The sequence below is a fragment of the Crocodylus siamensis genome, chromosome 5 (assembly GCF_052110815.1).
Source record: "Crocodylus siamensis isolate JL-2025a chromosome 5, ASM5211081v1, whole genome shotgun sequence".
Taxonomy (NCBI): Eukaryota; Metazoa; Chordata; order Crocodylia; family Crocodylidae; genus Crocodylus; species Crocodylus siamensis.
The window spans coordinates 129,716,562-129,734,864 of record NC_143399.1 but is presented as its reverse complement, the minus strand read 5'-3'; the positions used below and the strand labels follow the sequence as shown (position 1 = coordinate 129,734,864).

The window sequence follows — 18,303 nt, the reverse complement described above, 5'->3', positions numbered from 1 at the left end:
GGTCATAGGATCCCAGCAAGATAAGCATCCAATTTGCTCTTGAAGGTGTTCAGTGTAGGTGCTTGAACCACCTCCGCTGGCAGGCTGTTCCAGACCTTGGGGGCTCGGACAGTAAAGAAATTCTTCCTTATGTCCAGCCTGAAAAGGTCTCACAGTAGTTTATGACTGTTCAACCTCATCATCCCTTGGGGCGCTCTGGTGAACAAACGTTCTCCCAGATCCTGGTGGTCACCCCAATAAACTTATAGGTGGCCAACAGATCACCCCTAAGCCTGCACTTTTCCAGGCTAAAGAGCCCCATGGCTCTCAGCCTGTCGTCATAAGGTCTGTTTTCCTGACCTCTGATCATGTGCATGGCTCTCCTCTGAACTCTCTCAAGCTTCTCCACATCCTTTTTGAATTGTGGAGCCCAAAACTGGACGCAGTACTCCAGTTGCGGCCTCACCAAGGCTGAGTACAATGGAAGAATGACATCCTGGGATTTGTTTGAGAAGCATCTATGGATGCAAGCCAGCGTTTTGGTCGCTTTACTAGCCGCAGCATCGCATTGGAGGCTCATGTTCATCTTGTGGTCAGTGATGACCCCCAAGTCTCTTTCTTCTGTAGTGCTATCCAACGTAGTACTGCCGAGCCTATAAGGATGCTGCAGGTTTTTCCTCCCAAGGTGGAGAACCTTGCATTTTTAAGTGTTAAACACCATCAGTTTCTCGTCCACCCATTTGCTGAGCCTGTCCAGGTCAGCCTGGATCACCCGCCTGCCTTCTGCTGTGGATGCTTTGTCCCAAAGTTTGGTGTCATCGGTGAACTTGGCCAGTCCGCTCCTGACTCCAATGTCCACATCATTAATGAAGATGTTGAACAATAAGGGTCCAAGTGCAGAGCCTTGGGGGACCCCACTGGTCACAGGATACCACGAGTGACTGCCATCAATTTCTACCCTCTGGGTCTGACCACAGAGCCAATTTCCCAGCCAGCGGATCATGGTGGACCCAGGGCCACAATTGGCCAGTTTTGCCAAGAGGTGATCATGGGATACCAGATCGAAGGCTTTTTTGAAGTCAAGATATATAACATCAATCTCTTCTCCCTTGTCCAGGTGATAGGTCACGTGGTCATACAGGGAAATGAGATTGGTATAGCAAGACCTACCCGGAATAAACCCATGCTGGCTATCCCTTAGGATGTTGGTGTCAGTCAGTCCATTAAGGATGGCCTCTTTAATAAACTTTTCCAAGATCTTCCCCAGGATAGAAGTCAGGCTGATGGGCCTATAGTTAGCCGGATCCACTTTCCTTCCTTTCTTGAAGATAGGCATCACATTGGCCTTCTTCCAGTCTCTGGCCACTACATCAGAGCACCAGGAGTTTTTAAAGATCTGTACCAGGGGCTGGGCTATGACGCTCGCCAGCTCCTTGAGTACCCTGGGGTGTAGATTGTCAGGGCCGGCTGACTTGAAGGTATCTAGCCTCTCAAGGTGTTCCTTCACGAGGTCAGCATTGACAACCATGGTCCTGGAGCATGCGGCCTCAGCCAGTTCCTGGACGAACTCCTGGTCAAGCTCAGGACTTTGGGTGGAAGGTCTGGAGTTGACTCCCACCGTTGTGTCCCCTGTGCCGTGTTTCCCATGGATTTTAACCCAGAGGGTCTCCAGTCATCCACCCTGGTCACCAATATCAGCTTGCAGGGACATGTAGCTTTCCTTAACATAGAGAGCTACACCTCCACCCCTTTTATCTACATGATCCCTCCTGTACAGGGTATAGCCAAGGTCCAGTCATGGGTGGAGTCCCACCAGGTCTCCATTATCCCTATGTCATCATAATTATTTGCACTGAGCAGGAGGACGAGCTCCTCCTGCTTATTCCCCAAGCTTCTGGCATTTGTGTACAGGCAGGCAAGTGTCCCCTTGGGGTCTCTTGCCTTGCCCACAGATTGTACCAGGGCTGGGGCAAGGGTGGGCTCCCTTAAGTGCCTTGGCCTGCTGGCTTTGCAAGGGTTGCTCAGCGGGCCAGCAGTGGCGGTAGTCCCACCGTCCCGCAACGAGCTTAGTTTAAAGCCCAGTGGAGCAGGTCAGCTAGTCTGGCTGAGAAGAGCCTCCTCCCCAGGGGAGAGAGGTGAAGGCCATCTCTTCTCAGCAGCTCGCTGCCTGTCTCACCAAAGAGTGGGCTGTGGTCATGGAAGCCAAAGCCCTTCCGATGACACCAGCACCGCAGTCTTTGGTTGACTACATGGATCCTCCTCTCCCTCCTCAGCCCATAGCCCAAGACTGGGAGAATTGATGAGAACACCACCTGTGCCTGCAGATCTTTTAGCCCCGCTCCCAAATCCCTGTAGGGAAATAGAAAGTAAGGTAAGGGGTGGGAGAGGAAAGAGGGGGAAGGTGATGGGGGGGGGGGAAGGATTGCTCTCATTATTGACTGGCCAGTGACTGTCATCCTTCTCTGAGGTCCCTTCCAACCCCAGTGCTCTGGAGGTGGGACAGAAAAACTCCATAAAAGGCAGCATTTTTTGAACTGCCCTGCTTTCTGCTTTGGGGTCACTTAGTGAGCTGTCTGTTCTAGCAGCTCACTGTCAGACCACTACAGCTAAGAGCACTGATTTTTCTAAAGAATTCCCTCCTTGCTACACTAGGAAGAGGGATTTCAGAATATCTTCTTCTTGTAGGTGCTTTTACTTTATTATTATATTAATTGATTTATCCTTTTGAATCGTATACTTATATTGGATGGGGTTACTATAGAATTTAGTCTATATAGGAATTTACTATATATATTTGTTTTTATAGGTTCATTCTTTCCACCATACCAATGCTTTTGAGTTTATCTACACACATGGACATATTTCTATCGGGTTCATAAATCTCATCATTGCACCACACTTACAGTTTTCAGTAACTGGTTCACAGATGGGGAAACATCACATAGCAAGACAGGAGGAACAGGCATGATGTAACAAAGGTCAGGTTAGGCTAAAATATGAGGGAATAACAAGACCAGTGAGAAAAACAGGAAAAAAGAGAACAGCAGAAAGTGGGGATGCAGAAGGGAATGGGGACTGGAGTTGAAGCAGGCAAGAAAGGGAGGAGGGAAGAGGTCAAGATGCCAGGTACTAGGGGCGGACAGACCAAGAGGCAGCATGGAACAGGACGGGACAGTGCAAACCCTGTGGGCTAGGTCTGAGGTCAGTGGGGCTGCCCGGGCTGACGCAAATGCTAGTGTTGAAGATGGGGAAAGGTCTGAAGCCATGTTGATGGTTGAGGCTGGCAGGACTCATGCAAGCTGTGTCAAGGGCACAGGTAGATCAGGCTCTGAGGATGGGGTAGGCCAGGTGGATGCTTATGTCCCACAACTAAGGGAGAAGCTAATGGAGGAGCTGCTATTGCCACCACTATCTTAAAGGGGCTTGCCTACATCTGCTCTGAAGTAGGCTGTTGGAGTCCTGCCCTCGCCAGCCATCAGCTCAGCCCAAAACCTTCCCCACTGTCCCTCACTAACACTTCAGTTAGCTCAGGGTGCTCCAGTAGCCTCAGGCACAGTCACAAACAGAAGGCTGCTATCAGTTTTGATGGCCATGAGAGATCAAAACTGGGAGAAAGGGAGGACACAGGAACAGCAGGCTGAGAAAAGGCAAAGCAGAGAGGTTGACAGCCAACAGAATGACAGGCAATAATCTGTCAGTGACAGACAGAGAAAAGGAATGCCAGACAGCGGAGACACAAGTCAGAAAATGGGGCCCTGCTAAGTGGAGGATGGAAACACAGCTGAAACTACCATGGAAGAAGTGAGATGGGAATATGACACCTGGGGCAAACCTTCCCCAAATGAACACCACACCATAACTCATTTAGAGCACTCCCCAAACCTCCCAAGGTGCATCTTTTCACCAGCCCAAGGGGATCACCCTGCCTGACAGGAGGAATTACAAGGATACAGGTGACCATATGCCTTCATTTGGCAAAGACCTTGTGAGGGAACACTTTGAAAGGCTGGACATCCATAAGTCAGCAGGCCCTGATGAAATGCACCGAAGAGTGCTAAAAGAGTTGGCTGACATTTTAGCTCAACCGTTGCCACAGATATTTGAAAACTCGTGGCACTCAGGAGAAGTTCCTGAAGACTAAAAGAGGTCCAATGTGGTGCCTATCTTCAAGAATGGAAGGAAGGAAGAAAGAAAGATCCAAGAAGCTACAGGCCAATCAGTTTCACCTCAATCCCTGGAAAGATCTTGGGGAAAATTATCAAAGAATCCATCAATAACAGGCTAACACAAAGCACCATTCTGAGACAGCCAACATGGCTTCATTACGGGTAGGTCATGCCTGACCAACCTCATCTCATAAGCTGGTGATGCGTCACCTGGACAGGGGGGAGAGGTTGATGTCATTTACTAGGATTTCAAAAAATCCTTTCACTTTGTCTCTCACAATGTCCTCATGGCAAAATTGGGGAACTGCAGACTTGACAACCTCATGGTCCAATGGCTGGGGACCTGGCTTCATGGTCAGACCCAGAGAGTGATTGTTGATGGAACTGAGTCTACATGGCACATGGTGACCAGTAGCAGCCCTCAGAGTTCAGTACTCGGACCAGTGCTCTTTAATATATTCATAAATTATTTGGATTCAGGTGTCAGAAGCAGACTGCCTAAGTTTGCAGATGACACCAAACTATGGGGAAGTGTGGTTACCCTGGAGGATAGACCAAGGATTCAGGCCGACTTGGACAGGCTCACAAGGTCATCAGATATAAACCTGATGACCTTCAATATAGAGAAATGCAAGGTGTTCCACCTTGGGAGAAAGAATCCACACCATACTTATTGGATCAGCAGTGCTTCACTCACTAGTATTACAGCTGAAAGATACTTGGGGGGTCATGATTGACCACAAGATGAATATGAGCCACCAATGCGGTGCTGTAACTGGCAAAGCAAAAAAAACCCTGGCTTACATTTACCAATGCATCTCAAACAAGACCCAAGATGTCAACTGCACTTCCTCAACCTCCTAGGTACAGAAACTCATGGACTCAATATAGACATTGGAATTCTGACACGCTACAACCTGCCGGACATCTGACTCCCCAGGTACCTCTCCACTTTTACCTACACTGCTACATCCCCCTTCCCTCCCCCAGCCCCAGCCTGTCCCTCACCCCATGATGCCATTTTCACTGACTGGCTTTCTTGCCTGCATTGCATACCAGCCTCCGGCTTCTTTACTATTCCTTCCATCCCAGAACAGCACACACACCAACTGCAGGTGCTTCCTCAGCCTGACAGTTTTTCAACCCAAAAGTTGGCATCCTGGGCAGCTAAGCTGAGGTCATCTGGAGCCTCAACTCCACAGCAACCAGCAAGCCTCAGGCCTGTCAATGATGTGATGGATCTGGGCTTTTCCCAGACAGGACTGTGTGAGTGCGTATGGTGGCTGGAGGTTATGGCGCCTCCTACCCACCTTTCACCAGGGAAATCCTTGGTCCAGGCATTTCCGGGGGCTGCCATGTCGCTGGCAGTCCTATCAGGCCTCCCAAACCTGGCAGAGTACAGTTTTAGTGGTCATACACAGGACCTGGGTTCTCCTCTTTCCCCATAGCCCTAGACCATACCTGCAAGTTCATGCTGGCACGGGAGCTCAGCAGGAACATGTTCTTCTCCTGCTGGCTGATGGTGCGGTGAGTGCCATCTCCAGCTCTGAGGGTGGGGCATTAAATGATTTTTAAAAAGTGAAAAAAGGAAATAGGTGCGGATGGAGTGAGGGTGGCATTCACTCCATCTGTACTTGGAGCTTGGGGAATCCTAACAGCTGGAGGTTCACCTTGAGGAACACCAGCTACTCCACCAAACCAGGATTCAAGGTGGTGTATTAGGTTGTCACTACATGGGGGGAGAAGTGAGCATGCTAGAGGACAGGGACAGGCTACAACAGGTTACAGAGGTGGGCAGATGAGAATAGGATGGATTTCAATACAGACAAGTGCAAGGTACTGCACCTGGGGAGGAAGAACCAGCAGCATACCTACAGGCTAGGGAACTCCCTTCTTGTCAGCACAGAGGCAGAGAAAGATCTTGGAATCACTGTTGATTCCAAGATGAACACGGGCCGCCAATGTGGGGACACAGTCAAGAAGGATAACCACACCTTGTCATGCATCCATAGATGCATCATGACCAGGTCCAAGGTGATCCTCCCCTTTATGTAACATTGGTCAGGCCGCAGTTGGAGTACTGCGTCCAGTTCTGGGCGCTGCACTTCAGAAGGGATGTGGACAGCATGGAGAGGGTCCAGAGGAGGACCACTTGCATGATCAGGGGGCAGCAGGGCATGCCCTATGAGGAGAGGCTACAGGACCTGAACCTGTTCAGCCTCCAAAGAAGAAGACTGAGAGGGGATCTGATGGCCACCTATAAACTTGCCAAGGGGGACCAGCAGGCAATGGGAGTCCCTGTTCCCCCGTGCACTACTGGGAGTAACAAAGAACATACGTTGACTGAGAGTAGATTCAGGCTAGATATCAGGAGGCACTATTTTACTGTCAGGGCAGCTAGGTGCTGGAACCAACTTCCAAGGGAAGTGGTGCTTACCCATACCCTGGGGGTCTTCAAAAGGAGGATAGACAGGCACCTAGCTGAGGCCCAGCATCCTTTCTTGCCCATGGCAGAGGGTCGAACTAGATGATCTGCTTAGGTCCCTTCCAACCCTACCAACTATGAAACTACATCACCAGTAATGCTGAACACCCTCTCCCTTGGAACACTGGTTGGTGGACAGGACAGGTGTTCCTGGGCAACCGTAGCCAGATCTGGCCACATCTGGCTGTGGCTTGCCCAGTAGGCTAAGGTGTCACACAGCAGCAGCTCCATATCCTCAGTGACATAGGCAGCCACCAAGGCCTGAGTGCTACCTGCCTGATGTTAGGGTCTGGTGCCCCTGGACCCCACCATGGAAGACATGCCCTTGGCCCATACTGGCAGTGCTTGTGGTGGAGGAGACTGGCTGTTGGATGGCATGCTGGCATGGGACAGTGGATCTCCCTCTTCCACATCCCTCTGCCTCCACTGTTCTGTCTCCCTCTCTTCACCAGCACCTCCATCCACCGGTTCAGGATTTTTTGGCTGCTGTTTATGCTGCCCTTACCCTCAGGTCACATATGGTAGCCAGCACGTGGACTGTACTGGACTGCAAGGGATCAACCTTTTCCTGATGCCCTCCTACAGCTGCCTCACCAGTGCCTGGACATCTGATGACAGTGGCTTGCCCCAGCCAGGAACATTGATCCCCTGGAACTTCTCCATTTGGTTCTGAAGTTCCCTCACTATGGGGATCACCTGACTAAGGAGGCCATCACCAGCACTGAGGCCTCAAGGGAGGGCCTGAGGACCACCAAGATCTGAGAGATGGTATCCCACTCAGCTCTGGTCAGGGGGCCTCTGATCTCTATCTCCTCAAGACCATCTCTTGGATGGCCTTCTGTTGCTCCACCAGCTTCTCAAGCATCAGGTATGTGGAGTTCCACTTAGTCTCCACATCCTGCATGATTTTGTGCTGCGGGATGTTCAGCTTTGCCTGTTTGTCCCACAGCATCTTGCCCCCCTTGATGCTCCAGTAGAAGTAGCCTGGCACTTTCCTACGTTTCAAAATCAGCTTGCTGGTGGTGCTGGTGTTGTCACCCTCCAAGGTGTCCCTGACAATGACGTGGAACTTGTGTCCCACACAGCGGATGCCAACAGAGTTGGCATTGTGGACTGCCTTGACCATATTGGCCCCATTATCGATGACTATGAACCCGTGGGTAACCTTGCCCTGCACCAAGTGGCTCATGGGCCCCGTGATCTCTGTTGCCATGTGGGACTCATTCATCACCTCGGCTTGAAGGAGAGCCCACCGACAGACTGACTGATCGCTCCAGTGCCCTGTAAGGGAGAAGTATGCATAATCTCCACTCCAGCTGCTCCAGATGTCCAAGTTGAAGTGTAAGGCCACCTGTGGACCTGCTTTGAGCAGTCCTCCCTCAAGTACTTTCTGCATTCCACAGGGAGGGCATCACCATCCTGCTGAAGGTGATGTATGCAGGCACTTGGTATGATGGGGCCATGAACCACCTGAACCCTGGCCACCCAACTAAGAAGGGCTGGTCATCCACAGCAAGAATCTCTCCAATGCTCTAGGTGATCTCACTCACCTTGGTAATGCACCCTCCTTTCCCCCACTGTTTCAGTGTGGCCTGCCTCTGCTTTGGGGGGATGGGGGACTTTGGAGTGAGTGGGACTTCCCTTTGGGCACGCTCCCACTGGTGCCAGGCTGAGGAGGAGCAAGTGCAAGGGGGATGCATCAGCATTCCCATGGTGGTCATGTGTTTTGTTCCCTTGCCCTGGCAGTTCAGGCAGATAGCAAATGTGGGATCACCTGCCAGTTCAAAATGATTCCAGACCACACTACCCACTTGCTTCTGGGGTGTGAGTGCACATGCAGATGCTGCCTTTTCTCCCTCCTCAGCAGGCAGAGGCACAGCAACAGGAGTGGCCTCATCTGAGCCACTTCCCTCTACAACCTCTACCTCAAACTCCTCCGAAGTGCCTTCTGGGGAAGACCTGGCTCTAGGGAAAACTTGAGAGGGATGGAGCACAAACTTAGATGATTCCCCCTCCTTCCCCAGAATTTCCCTTGCTATAGCACTGATCCAACTCCAGCTTTTCCTCTTGGCACTGGAAGGCTCAGCAAGGGAAGTAGAATTGGGGTAGAAGAGACTCTCATGCTGGTGCTGCTCCTTGTTGCCCTGATGGTAGCAGGGGGGGCATGTTATGACTGGTGCTCTTGGAGGGAATGCAGACTAAGGCACAGGCAGTGGCACTGCTCCCTTCTCCTTGCTGCCTGTAGAAGTAGCAGAATCCTCATGCCTACTTGTTGTAGCAAAGAGACTGTGTCTCAGTTGGAGGGGGGCAGGACTTACAGCTCTCCCTCTCCCCCCTCTCTGAAGGCTTGCCAGCTGCTTTTCCAACACTTCATGGTGTGCTTCATAGGATCTTGTCTTTCCCTTGGTGTGCTGGAAAATCAGTGTCTTCTTCTATAATGTTATCTAATGTATGTAATATATGTAGATAAGATATTGCATGCATGTGTATTTACGTAATGTATATATGTATTTATGTAATAAATAACAAAATATATACATGTCTGTATGGGTTCCTATATAAGTTCTATACTATACAATATAATTCACTGGGCAGGGAAGCACAGCTTAATGGAATGCGCATTGAGAGCGCAGATTTGAAAAGAACCAAAGTAGACTAACAAAAACAAAGAGGATTTTGGGAAGGAATATATTATCATAGAATCACAGAAATAGGGTCGGAAGGGACCTTGTAGATCTTCAAGTCTGACGCCCTGCCTGGGCAGGAGAAAAAACTGGGCTCAAATGATCCCAGCTAGGTAGGCATCAAGCCTCCTCTTAAAGACCCCCAGGGTAGGAGCCAGCACCACTTCCCTTGGAAGTTGGTTCCAGATCCTAGCTGCCCTGACTGTGAAGTAGTTCTTACAGATGTCTAATCTAAACCTATTCTCCAACAACTTATGGCCGTTATTCCTTGTTATGCCAGGGGGCACTAGGGGAAACAAGGTCTCTCCCAAACCCTTCTGGTCCCCCCTAGTGAATTTATAGACTGTCACCAGGTCCCCCCTAAACCTTCTCTTGTGAAGGCTGAACAGGTTCAAGTCCTGCAGTCTCATTGTAGGGTCTGCCTCGCTGTCCCCAGATCATTAGGGTGGCCCTCCTCTGGACCCTCTCAATGTTGTCCACATCCCTCCTGAAGTGGGGTGCACAGAACTGGACACAGTACTCCAGCTGTGGCCTGACCAGTGTTGCATAGCAGGGGAGGATCACCTCCTTGGCCCTGCTAGAGATGCACCTATGGATGCATGACAAGGTGCAGTTAGCCCTGCCAACCGTGACCTTGTATTGTCGGCTCATGCTCAATAATGACTCCAAGATCCCTTTCTGCTTCCGTGCTTTCAAGAAGTACGTTTCCCATCTTATAAGTGTGCTGCTGCTGGTTACTACTGCCCAAGGAATCAATGAATATAATAAAATAAAAGGGTATAGAAAGTAAAAGGTATTGATGAATCCCACTCACTAGGCTAGCAAGTAGGAAATGAATGGTAGCCTTTATTGTCTGATGCTACTGAGCTGCTGGAAGACTGCTCAGTAACTGACCCCAAGGCAGAAAGCAGCTCATTTAAACAATGCTGCTTTTTATGCTGTTTTTCCATCCCTCCCCAAGAGCACTGGGATTGGAAGGCACCTTGGGGAAGGATCAGTCACTGGCCAGCTACACAATCAATATCAGAGCAGTCCTCCCCACCCCCCACTTCCGCCTCCTCCTTAGTTTGTTTTCCTGCAAGCAAGCCCAGTTTCAGCTTCAAATTTCTAGGGACATCGTTCTGGGGCCTGAGTTTGAAGTGCTCAAGTTATTTTCTTTGCTAGTATATAAGCTATCAGAAAGATTTGGGCCTGTGTTGATGGTTGGGGCTAGTAGGAATCTAAATCCAAGTTTAAAGCACAGGTTATTAGAACTTTTGAGCGTAGAGAGCACATATGTACTTGTATCCCACTGCTTGGAAGAATGTTGTGGGGTAAGGCTGTACTAGGTTCACTTCCTTTTGCTCCTGTGCAAGGGGGTCTCACAGCTAGTGTCAGTGATTCCAGCTGTGGTTTCTCCAGGCTCATTTTCATGCTCATAGTTCTAAGGAATTCACACCTGCAGCTGAATTTGGGGTTGCTGCTTCCTGTTATAGTAGTTTACTTCTAAAGGCCACCCTTTTAAGCAGGTGCACCACAAATTGGCTTGGCATTCTCTTGGAGGACCACCACACTTTCCCTTCCCCTCCCCCTTCTGCTGCTTTACTTTCTGTCCCCTGCTGTATCTGCCACTGTGCTATCTTCCCAATACTCCAGCTGTTCCAGTCCATACAATGAGACTACCTCCTGCTACTTATGATATATGGGGCAAAGGCTATTCTTGGTCTTGAGGGATGGGGTTGTACTATGTAAAGCAGTGGTTCTCTGCTGTAATACCACAGCATCTTCATAGGATTTAAACTTCTTATACACTTCTTTTTCTGAACAACTCACAAAGGGGATCTGCTGGCAAGCCAATACCGCAAGGAGTCCATCATTCAGCCTACCAACCAACACAGCTTTCATAGAAAATTCCTTTCCTCTGAGTAAGGCAAGAGGATAAATGAAAGGGAGCAGCTGCTTAAACAGAAGGTAGATCCAAGATAGCTGGTGTGCTAGCATTTTTTTTTTTTTTAAAAGAACAGTGCTTTTTAAAACTAGTTACTTTCAAGAACAGAAGAAACTTTACAAAAAGTGTCAGGCTGTTGCTTGCTTGTTACGTATACTCTTACCCAGTTTTGACATATGCCCCATTTCATGCTCTACCAGAAAGGAGGACTAGAAACAGTGTCTAGGAAATAGCCATTTAATTTCTTTTACTGCATTTGTCATCTGATTAGGACCACTCAGTTGTAGTCCCTACCCACTCAGTGGCTTGAGCAGTAGGAGCTGCAGACCAGTCTTCAGTGGCAGGCTGGGCACTCCAATCTTCTGAAATGAAGGAGATACCAATGAGGAAATTCAATAATTGTACCCCTATACTCTTATATACATATTTAAAGGGGCAAGAATAGCCTTAAAACCAACACAGGGGCTCTTGTGGGTCCAATTTGAAGCCGATTACTAAAACAAAGTGTAGGTGCTTCCTCACAATTAGCTATACAAAACTCCTTGTTCCATGTACCCAAATAAAGGAAATCATTCCTGACTTTTAGCCATAAAATACAGAATTTTCTGCAAACAGTCAAGTTGCCCCATTACTCAAGTTAAGACTAATATAAAGCACACTGCCCTTCAAATGACTGTTTTTCCAACAGCTGAACTTTCACCCAGTTTTTAAATAAATTCCCAGAACTCACCAGTTGGGAACTGCTGGATTGGCACAGATGGGACCTGCACCCCCTCAGACCAATCTGCAACCTCAGGCTGAGGAGGAGCAGTGAATTCAGGTGCTGGAGCTGTCCATTCAGTCTGGAACTCCTCCTTAGTAACTGCCTTCTCTGCTGCAGCTTGTTCCTCTTTTTCAATCTAGGAGAGAGAAAAGTGTGACTCTCTGGGACAGAAGGAACCACTTTTTCTATATCATATAGTCTGCAATAAGGGACCTCAAACTAAAGGCAACTTAAACCTAAAAGCTGAAGTGAAGCTATACAAATAAGATACTCCACAGAAAAAACAGATCTAATTTAACCTTCTAGTCTACCATATACAATGGTAGATACATACAAATGTCAACTCATCTGAAGTGACCCAAAACAACTACTACTGTTTGCATAAGACCACTCCAACCAATTCATGAATTCCTACCTCCTCAGGATCCCTGTAGAAGTAGAGATCAGGCATGACTTCCCATGGGTGTTCACGGGAGATAGTGCCACGCATACGCAGGACCTCACGGGCCAGCATCCACCACATCAGACCCACAGAATGAGCCCCCTGCAACATAAAAGCCAAGTAACATCTACCCTTGCATTCCAAGTAGCACATGCGAGCCAAAGATATGCTGCCCAATCCTAGCATCTTTTACTACCACAAACAATATGGGCTTTTCAAGCTGGCTGGTATCTTCTCTGAAACCCTTCCCCAAGTGTACTTCCCCAAAGTGCAAGACAGTATGAAGTATCTGGTTGCACAGGTCATGCTATACATACAACCTTCCCATAAGACTTGATATTTAAGGTAAAAAGATTAAATTAGATAACAAGGTAAACATGTAATTAATCCTTTCATCTTTTGTAGTATAATTTCTGGAAACCAGTTATAAATAATACGGATGATCTGTTTGCATTTTCTCCTTTTCAGCCACTAAACTCTCACCTTTGCAATGCATCCAGACAGGTAAACACTGTCCAAAACTAATTCTTCATTAGTGGTATGATTCAACTTTCAACCCTTCAAGTGTCTTGTTTTCTGCTGTGACAAGAATCACCATCAAATTCCACTCATTGGACCAAAAAAAGGTCCTTGTGGTGTTAGCGAGAAGACCTGTCCAGTTGCTATAGCACACATCCTACACTCGAGAGTTCATTAGCCAGAAACTGGCTTCAGCTCTGAGCTCTAACAGTGTGCAAAATGAGCCTCATAACACACAATTCGATAAATTGGTGATACACAACTCCTTCCGGGCACAATTTTTCTATGCTATAGACTGTTTTACAGAACAGGTGCTGAATACAGAAGCCAAGTGCTCACCTTGTTGTTGCATGGGATAGCAATATCCACATAGCGCAGCGGGGAGTCTGTGTTGCACAAAGCAATCGTGGGGATGTTGACATAAGATGCCTCAGTCAATGGCTGATGATCAGCTCGGGGATCAGTAACCACCAAAAGGCGTGGCTCACGGAAAGCAGCCTGGATCTGGTTTGTGAAGGTCCCAGGGGTGAAACGGCCAGCAATAGGTGTAGCTCCAGTAGCAGCAGCAAACTTCAGTACAGCCCGCTATGGAGGAGACAGCGTGAGGATTAAATAAGGGATTTTTTTGTTTTTTGTTTAACCCAGATATGAAGGTTTTTACCCTAGTTCTGCTGTACATTTCTTAGGGACATTTTAAAAAGAACACAGTGTACTTACTCTTAGAAGTTAAACACGCTTCAAATTAATACCTTGTTTATCTCAGGCAATCATGGCATGAGCAGTTTGGTTTGTGGCAGCGATCACTATCAAACTCCAGTCACAGAGGAAACCTCTCCTGGTGTTAGCGAAAATCCTGCCATTACTTTCACTGTAGCACACTTCCGACACTTGGGAGTTCATTGGTCAGAAACTGACCTCAGCTCCAAGCTTTAACAGTGTGCATGTTAAAAGCATAATTCATCGATAAATAGCCTTACTCTCTACCCCTTACACTTTTAAACCATAAAAGATGTCATATCACTGTAGCTTCAACTCACTTCTTGGCACCTCTTCAATCACTAAAGAGTATACATGGACACACACACACGATTTAATAGCGACTACAAACTAGCATTGATCTGAATGGTAAAATCCCTCATGTATCAATTGTCTTAACTCATTCATGAAACAAGTGACAGTAAATGTACTTTGTAATCTTGCTTCATGTACTTTCATGAAAAATTGAAAGCAATTCAGGGAGTGAGAGAGGATATGTGATCCATCCATAACTTTCGTTAATGTCCAGTAGAGGCTGCCTTGGGGGAAGCAGCAGCCACCATGTTAGGGACTTCAAAGAGATGTACAAAGCAAGAGCAAATTCTCCAACCCAGATTCCAAGAAACAAAACCACACCTGCAAAAACAAATTTAAAAAAGAACCCACTACATGCACCAGCAAAGGCATTATTTATTACATCATATACTTACCCAAAAGTCTGGAACTACATGGTTTATACCAACATTGCTTGCATCTTTTTTTAACATGCATACAAATTAGTGATGTAATCTAGCTGAGTGCTACTGTAGATGTTACTGTTAAGGTATACCACGACGTGGCAGCAGAGCAAAGAGCTTGCTTGCATTGGGCAGGGTAACTCAATACACTGCAGTATCTTCACGTGCAGTTGTATTGCTTTTTTCATCCCCATTCCAGTAAATTATGCTCCAGTATACATCATACTAACATGTGCAGTTATCTAAGATTTGTCTATTAATCTTAGATGCCGTTATTTCTGCCTATTTCATGCCATAGTGATCTCATAACCAAGATGGTGTTGGCCTTAAGGAACAAAAAGGATGGCAGATCAGGTACCATTCAACTTCAACCTCCAGAACAAAGGCATCTCCCTCTCTCTCTCCCTTTCCCTGGACTTTACTCAAAATAGGCATTTATAAAGAATTCTTTGAGTCCTACATCACCAATTAGAAAAAAAAAAATCATCCTGGGGCAGCATCAGATTTGAGGTGATCTCTGCAAATAACCTGTGATCAGCATACCTAACACTGCAGAGACCCTGGGTGCTCCAAGTAGGCTCCATACCTGTCCAGTATTCCTGGAAGAGATGACGCTCACATCAGCTGGGTTTTCAATGGCAACAATGGCACGAGCTGCCAGCAAGAGCTTTTCCCAGGTCCTCTTCAGATTGATGATGTAGATACCTATGATTGACATAAGAATTGGTAAATAAACAAGACTGTTCTAAATGGAGCCAGACTGTGCAAATGTAACAGTTTGTGACTATTATACCCCAGTAAGAGGAGAATGATGAAGCCTCTCCCAGTGCTAATAAGCATCCTGGCATGCAGTTTTCCTGCAGTACTTCCCACCCGCAGCCAGGTGTTCAGCAGAGCAGCAGCTGTCCTCACCACTGCACTCACAGCCTGAGCTTCAAGCCCACTGCCCAATAATGACCAAACACTAAAAGCAGCCAACTCCAGTCCTCTGCATTTGAATGGTGCTGGCACCTTTGGGGAAACCAAAAATCTGAGAATTTCAACAAGCTGGTGTGTACTCATGTGGAAAAAAAGAGATTCTGCCTTCTTAAAGCACCACAAGGGACTGCAGAAGATCATTGGGTCCAGCCCCCTGCACCAAGCAAGGAAGATAACCGGGGCTCAGGTGACCCCAACAAGGTGACTGTCTAGTCTCCTTTTGAAGATTTCCAGGGTAGGCAATTGCACCACCTCTGGAGGGAGCTTATTCCACAGTCTGGATGCCAACTGTGAAGTTTTTCCTAATGTTGAGCCTGAATTAATCTTCCAGGAGTTTGTGGCCATTACACCTGGTTTTCCCCTCGGGTGCCCTGGTGAACAGTTGCTCGCTGAGCCCTTGATATACTCCAAGTGTAGTGGTAAGCTGCTACCAGGTCCCCTCTCAGCCTTCTTTTCCTCAGGCTGAAGAGTCCCAGATCCTTCAGCCTTTCCTTGTATGACTTGCTGTGTAAGACTGACCATACAGGTGGCTCCTCTTTGGACTCTCTCAAGCTTGTCCATGTCCTTGTTAAAATGCAGTGCCCATCTGACCTACAAAGAACAAATGCTGCCAACTCTCATGATTTTGATGTGTTTCTTAAAAGCCTAAGCTTTGGGAACGTGAAACGCTTAGTTATAGGGGCGGGGGGGAAGGGGAGATGGGGTTGCACATGTAAAAGAAAGTGTTGAGTATTGCCAGTGCATGATTAATGCAAAAAACATAAGAACCACTGTGGGTGACGGGGTGGATACAGAGCAGTAGTCCCTACACAACCAGGGTGCACAGGGCAGGCTGCAGCAGGGATCCAGCTGCCGGCAAAGGACTGGGGTCCTGTCTATTTAGTTACATTTTGTTGACAACACACAAATAGAAACCGTGATGTTGGCTGTCCCTTTCAGTGCCTGTGAGGCTCCCACTTAGCCCTGAGGACTGCCTAGAGGCAAACCCCACTTCCTCCAGAGGCTGCTCAGAGACCACCCCCCCACCACATTTCCCCTTTAAACAGCGAGCTGCGTGCTTGCCGTCGCTCTTGCGCTTGTAGATGTACTGCTCCATCTGGAAGTCGAGGTTGGTGCCACCCAGGTGCGTGCCGGCCGCCAGGAACTTGAGCACGTCCTCCTCCTTCATCTGCAGCACGTCCAGGCCCCCGGACATTGTGGGAGGTTCCCCTTGGAAGCGACGACAGGGAACAACCTGCGGCGGCGGCGACAGCGGCGGGTGAGCCTAGGCACTTCTGCATTGCCCCCCCCTCCCGCCAGGCCACGTGGCGGCGGCTCGTGGGGATCCCCCGCCTCCCACGCGTGAACGTTGCCCCCCGGCGGCCCATCGCCTCGTGCGGCCGCGCGGCGACTCACGCGGTCACCATTTATATTTATTTATTTATTTCCTTAAACTCACGCGGTAACAACGCCGTGTGGAGGCCTCACTGGGCTCGGAACGAAAGAGGGCCGCAGTCGGAAGTGACGTCTTTATATGCGCTCCCCGCTGGCCAATCACAAGCAGGCGGGGTGGGCGAGGGTTCGGAGGGCGCGGAAGGGAGCTAGCGCATGCGCACCTCGGATGCTGACGCTTCCCGCCCCCTGGCAGGCGTGCGGCGGCGAGGTGCTGGGGGCATAACGGTGGGGAAGCTCCCCCGGTCCCCTGCAGGCAGGCCTGGCCGCCCGCTGCAGGGCACGGAGTGTGCCCACCCCAGACCCTGAGGGGAGGTGGGCCCGGTGGCCTCGGAAGCATCAAAGCGTTGGGGGGAAGGCACGAGTCCCTCCCGCCAAAGCGGGCAAGGGGCCGCTGTGGCTCTGCCAGGCTGCTGAGCAGCACCAGCGCCGCCAGGTCTTCAACATGAAATCACCACACTGGAAGCTCAAAATGATCGTGTGTGTTGAAAAGCGACTGTGCACTGAACAGCTGTGCAAATAAGTCTTCTTGTAATTTACTTTACATTGTTCGCTGTAACGTGCCAGTGAGTGAGTGAAAGCTGGGCCATCGAAAGTTGAAGTGTTTCTCAATTTTGAAGTAAGCAGTCATCATGAGGCTTCTTGTGGGCTCTCGAGCGTAGTCCTATGCTTGCCTGGCAAGGGAAACACTGACCACTGAGGTGGTCTTCCTAGTCACACCTGGGGAAGACTGCTTTCCTGGCACGGGGATAGTACCTTGCTATCACACGCTAGCCTCAGTCACTTGCCAGATCCCAATGCACACCAGCCCCCTGTAGCACACGGGGCCACATAATCCAGCCCACAGGGCTCCTCGTGGGTCTAGAAATTTGGCAGCAGGAGAGCAGCAATTGCCACTGCTCCCATAGCACCAGATTTCTGAACCCAGGGGGAGCCCGCCAAGCCAGATGACATGGCTACACAGGGCAGATCTGGCCTGTGCCCCCGGGAGTTGAGCATGACTGCTGTAAAACAATACCACATTTGATGCAGTCCTGATCGCCCTGGGTTTCGACCCACATCAAACCATGTGTTAAATTTGTCAAACCAGGTGTCAAACCCAGTTAATTTCCATGTTCTCCTTTCAAGCTGCATTGCTGTTCTTCTGCCAGTAGGTGGCATGCAAGACCTGACCGTCTTGTCCCAAGTGCTGTAATAATCACAAGGTCATGTCCTGGAGAAAAACCTTTCACACATAGCCTACCTACTTCAGAATGATTTGAAACAGGACGGTGAACTTATGGAGTATAAGCAGATGTTGCATTTAATCCCAGAAGAAAGCCTTAGGATTCTACAGGTGTGTAAGTCCAAGCTGTCACCATTTCACTTGTATATTTTATCAAAAACTTGGTGCCAGTGGCTGGGGCCTCAGTTCAGTGCTGAATTAAAGAAGTGAC

At 48.7% G+C, this 18,303-nt stretch overlaps 1 protein-coding gene and 2 non-coding genes across 4 annotated transcripts; all 3 read right to left on the bottom strand.

The window, feature by feature from the left end:
- Window positions 1-11,462: 11,462 nt before the first annotated feature.
- Window positions 11,463-17,017, bottom strand: RPSA (ribosomal protein SA). Of its 2 annotated transcripts, none has more exons than XM_090050359.1 (7): window positions 16,875-17,017; window positions 16,499-16,670; window positions 15,045-15,163; window positions 13,305-13,550; window positions 12,420-12,548; window positions 11,972-12,140; window positions 11,463-11,603 (listed from the first exon to the last, which is right to left on the bottom strand). In XM_090050359.1, exons 2-7 carry the CDS (start codon window positions 16,629-16,631, stop codon window positions 11,509-11,511), a joined length of 891 nt encoding a protein of 296 aa, XP_089906485.1. In that variant the 5' UTR covers window positions 16,632-16,670; window positions 16,875-17,017; the 3' UTR covers window positions 11,463-11,508. The 2 variants fall into 2 exon arrangements, with proteins under 2 accessions (XP_089906485.1, XP_089906486.1); XM_090050360.1 differs by having other exon boundaries at window positions 11,463-11,600.
- On the bottom strand, window positions 13,024-13,184 carry LOC149864575 (small nucleolar RNA SNORA62/SNORA6 family). The gene has a single exon (XR_016442799.1). It is a non-coding gene; the product is annotated as a small nucleolar RNA SNORA62/SNORA6 family (small nucleolar RNA).
- LOC149864574 (small nucleolar RNA SNORA62/SNORA6 family) lies at window positions 13,752-13,909 on the bottom strand. The gene has a single exon (XR_016442798.1). It is a non-coding gene; the product is annotated as a small nucleolar RNA SNORA62/SNORA6 family (small nucleolar RNA).
- Window positions 17,018-18,303: the final 1,286 nt, after the last annotated feature.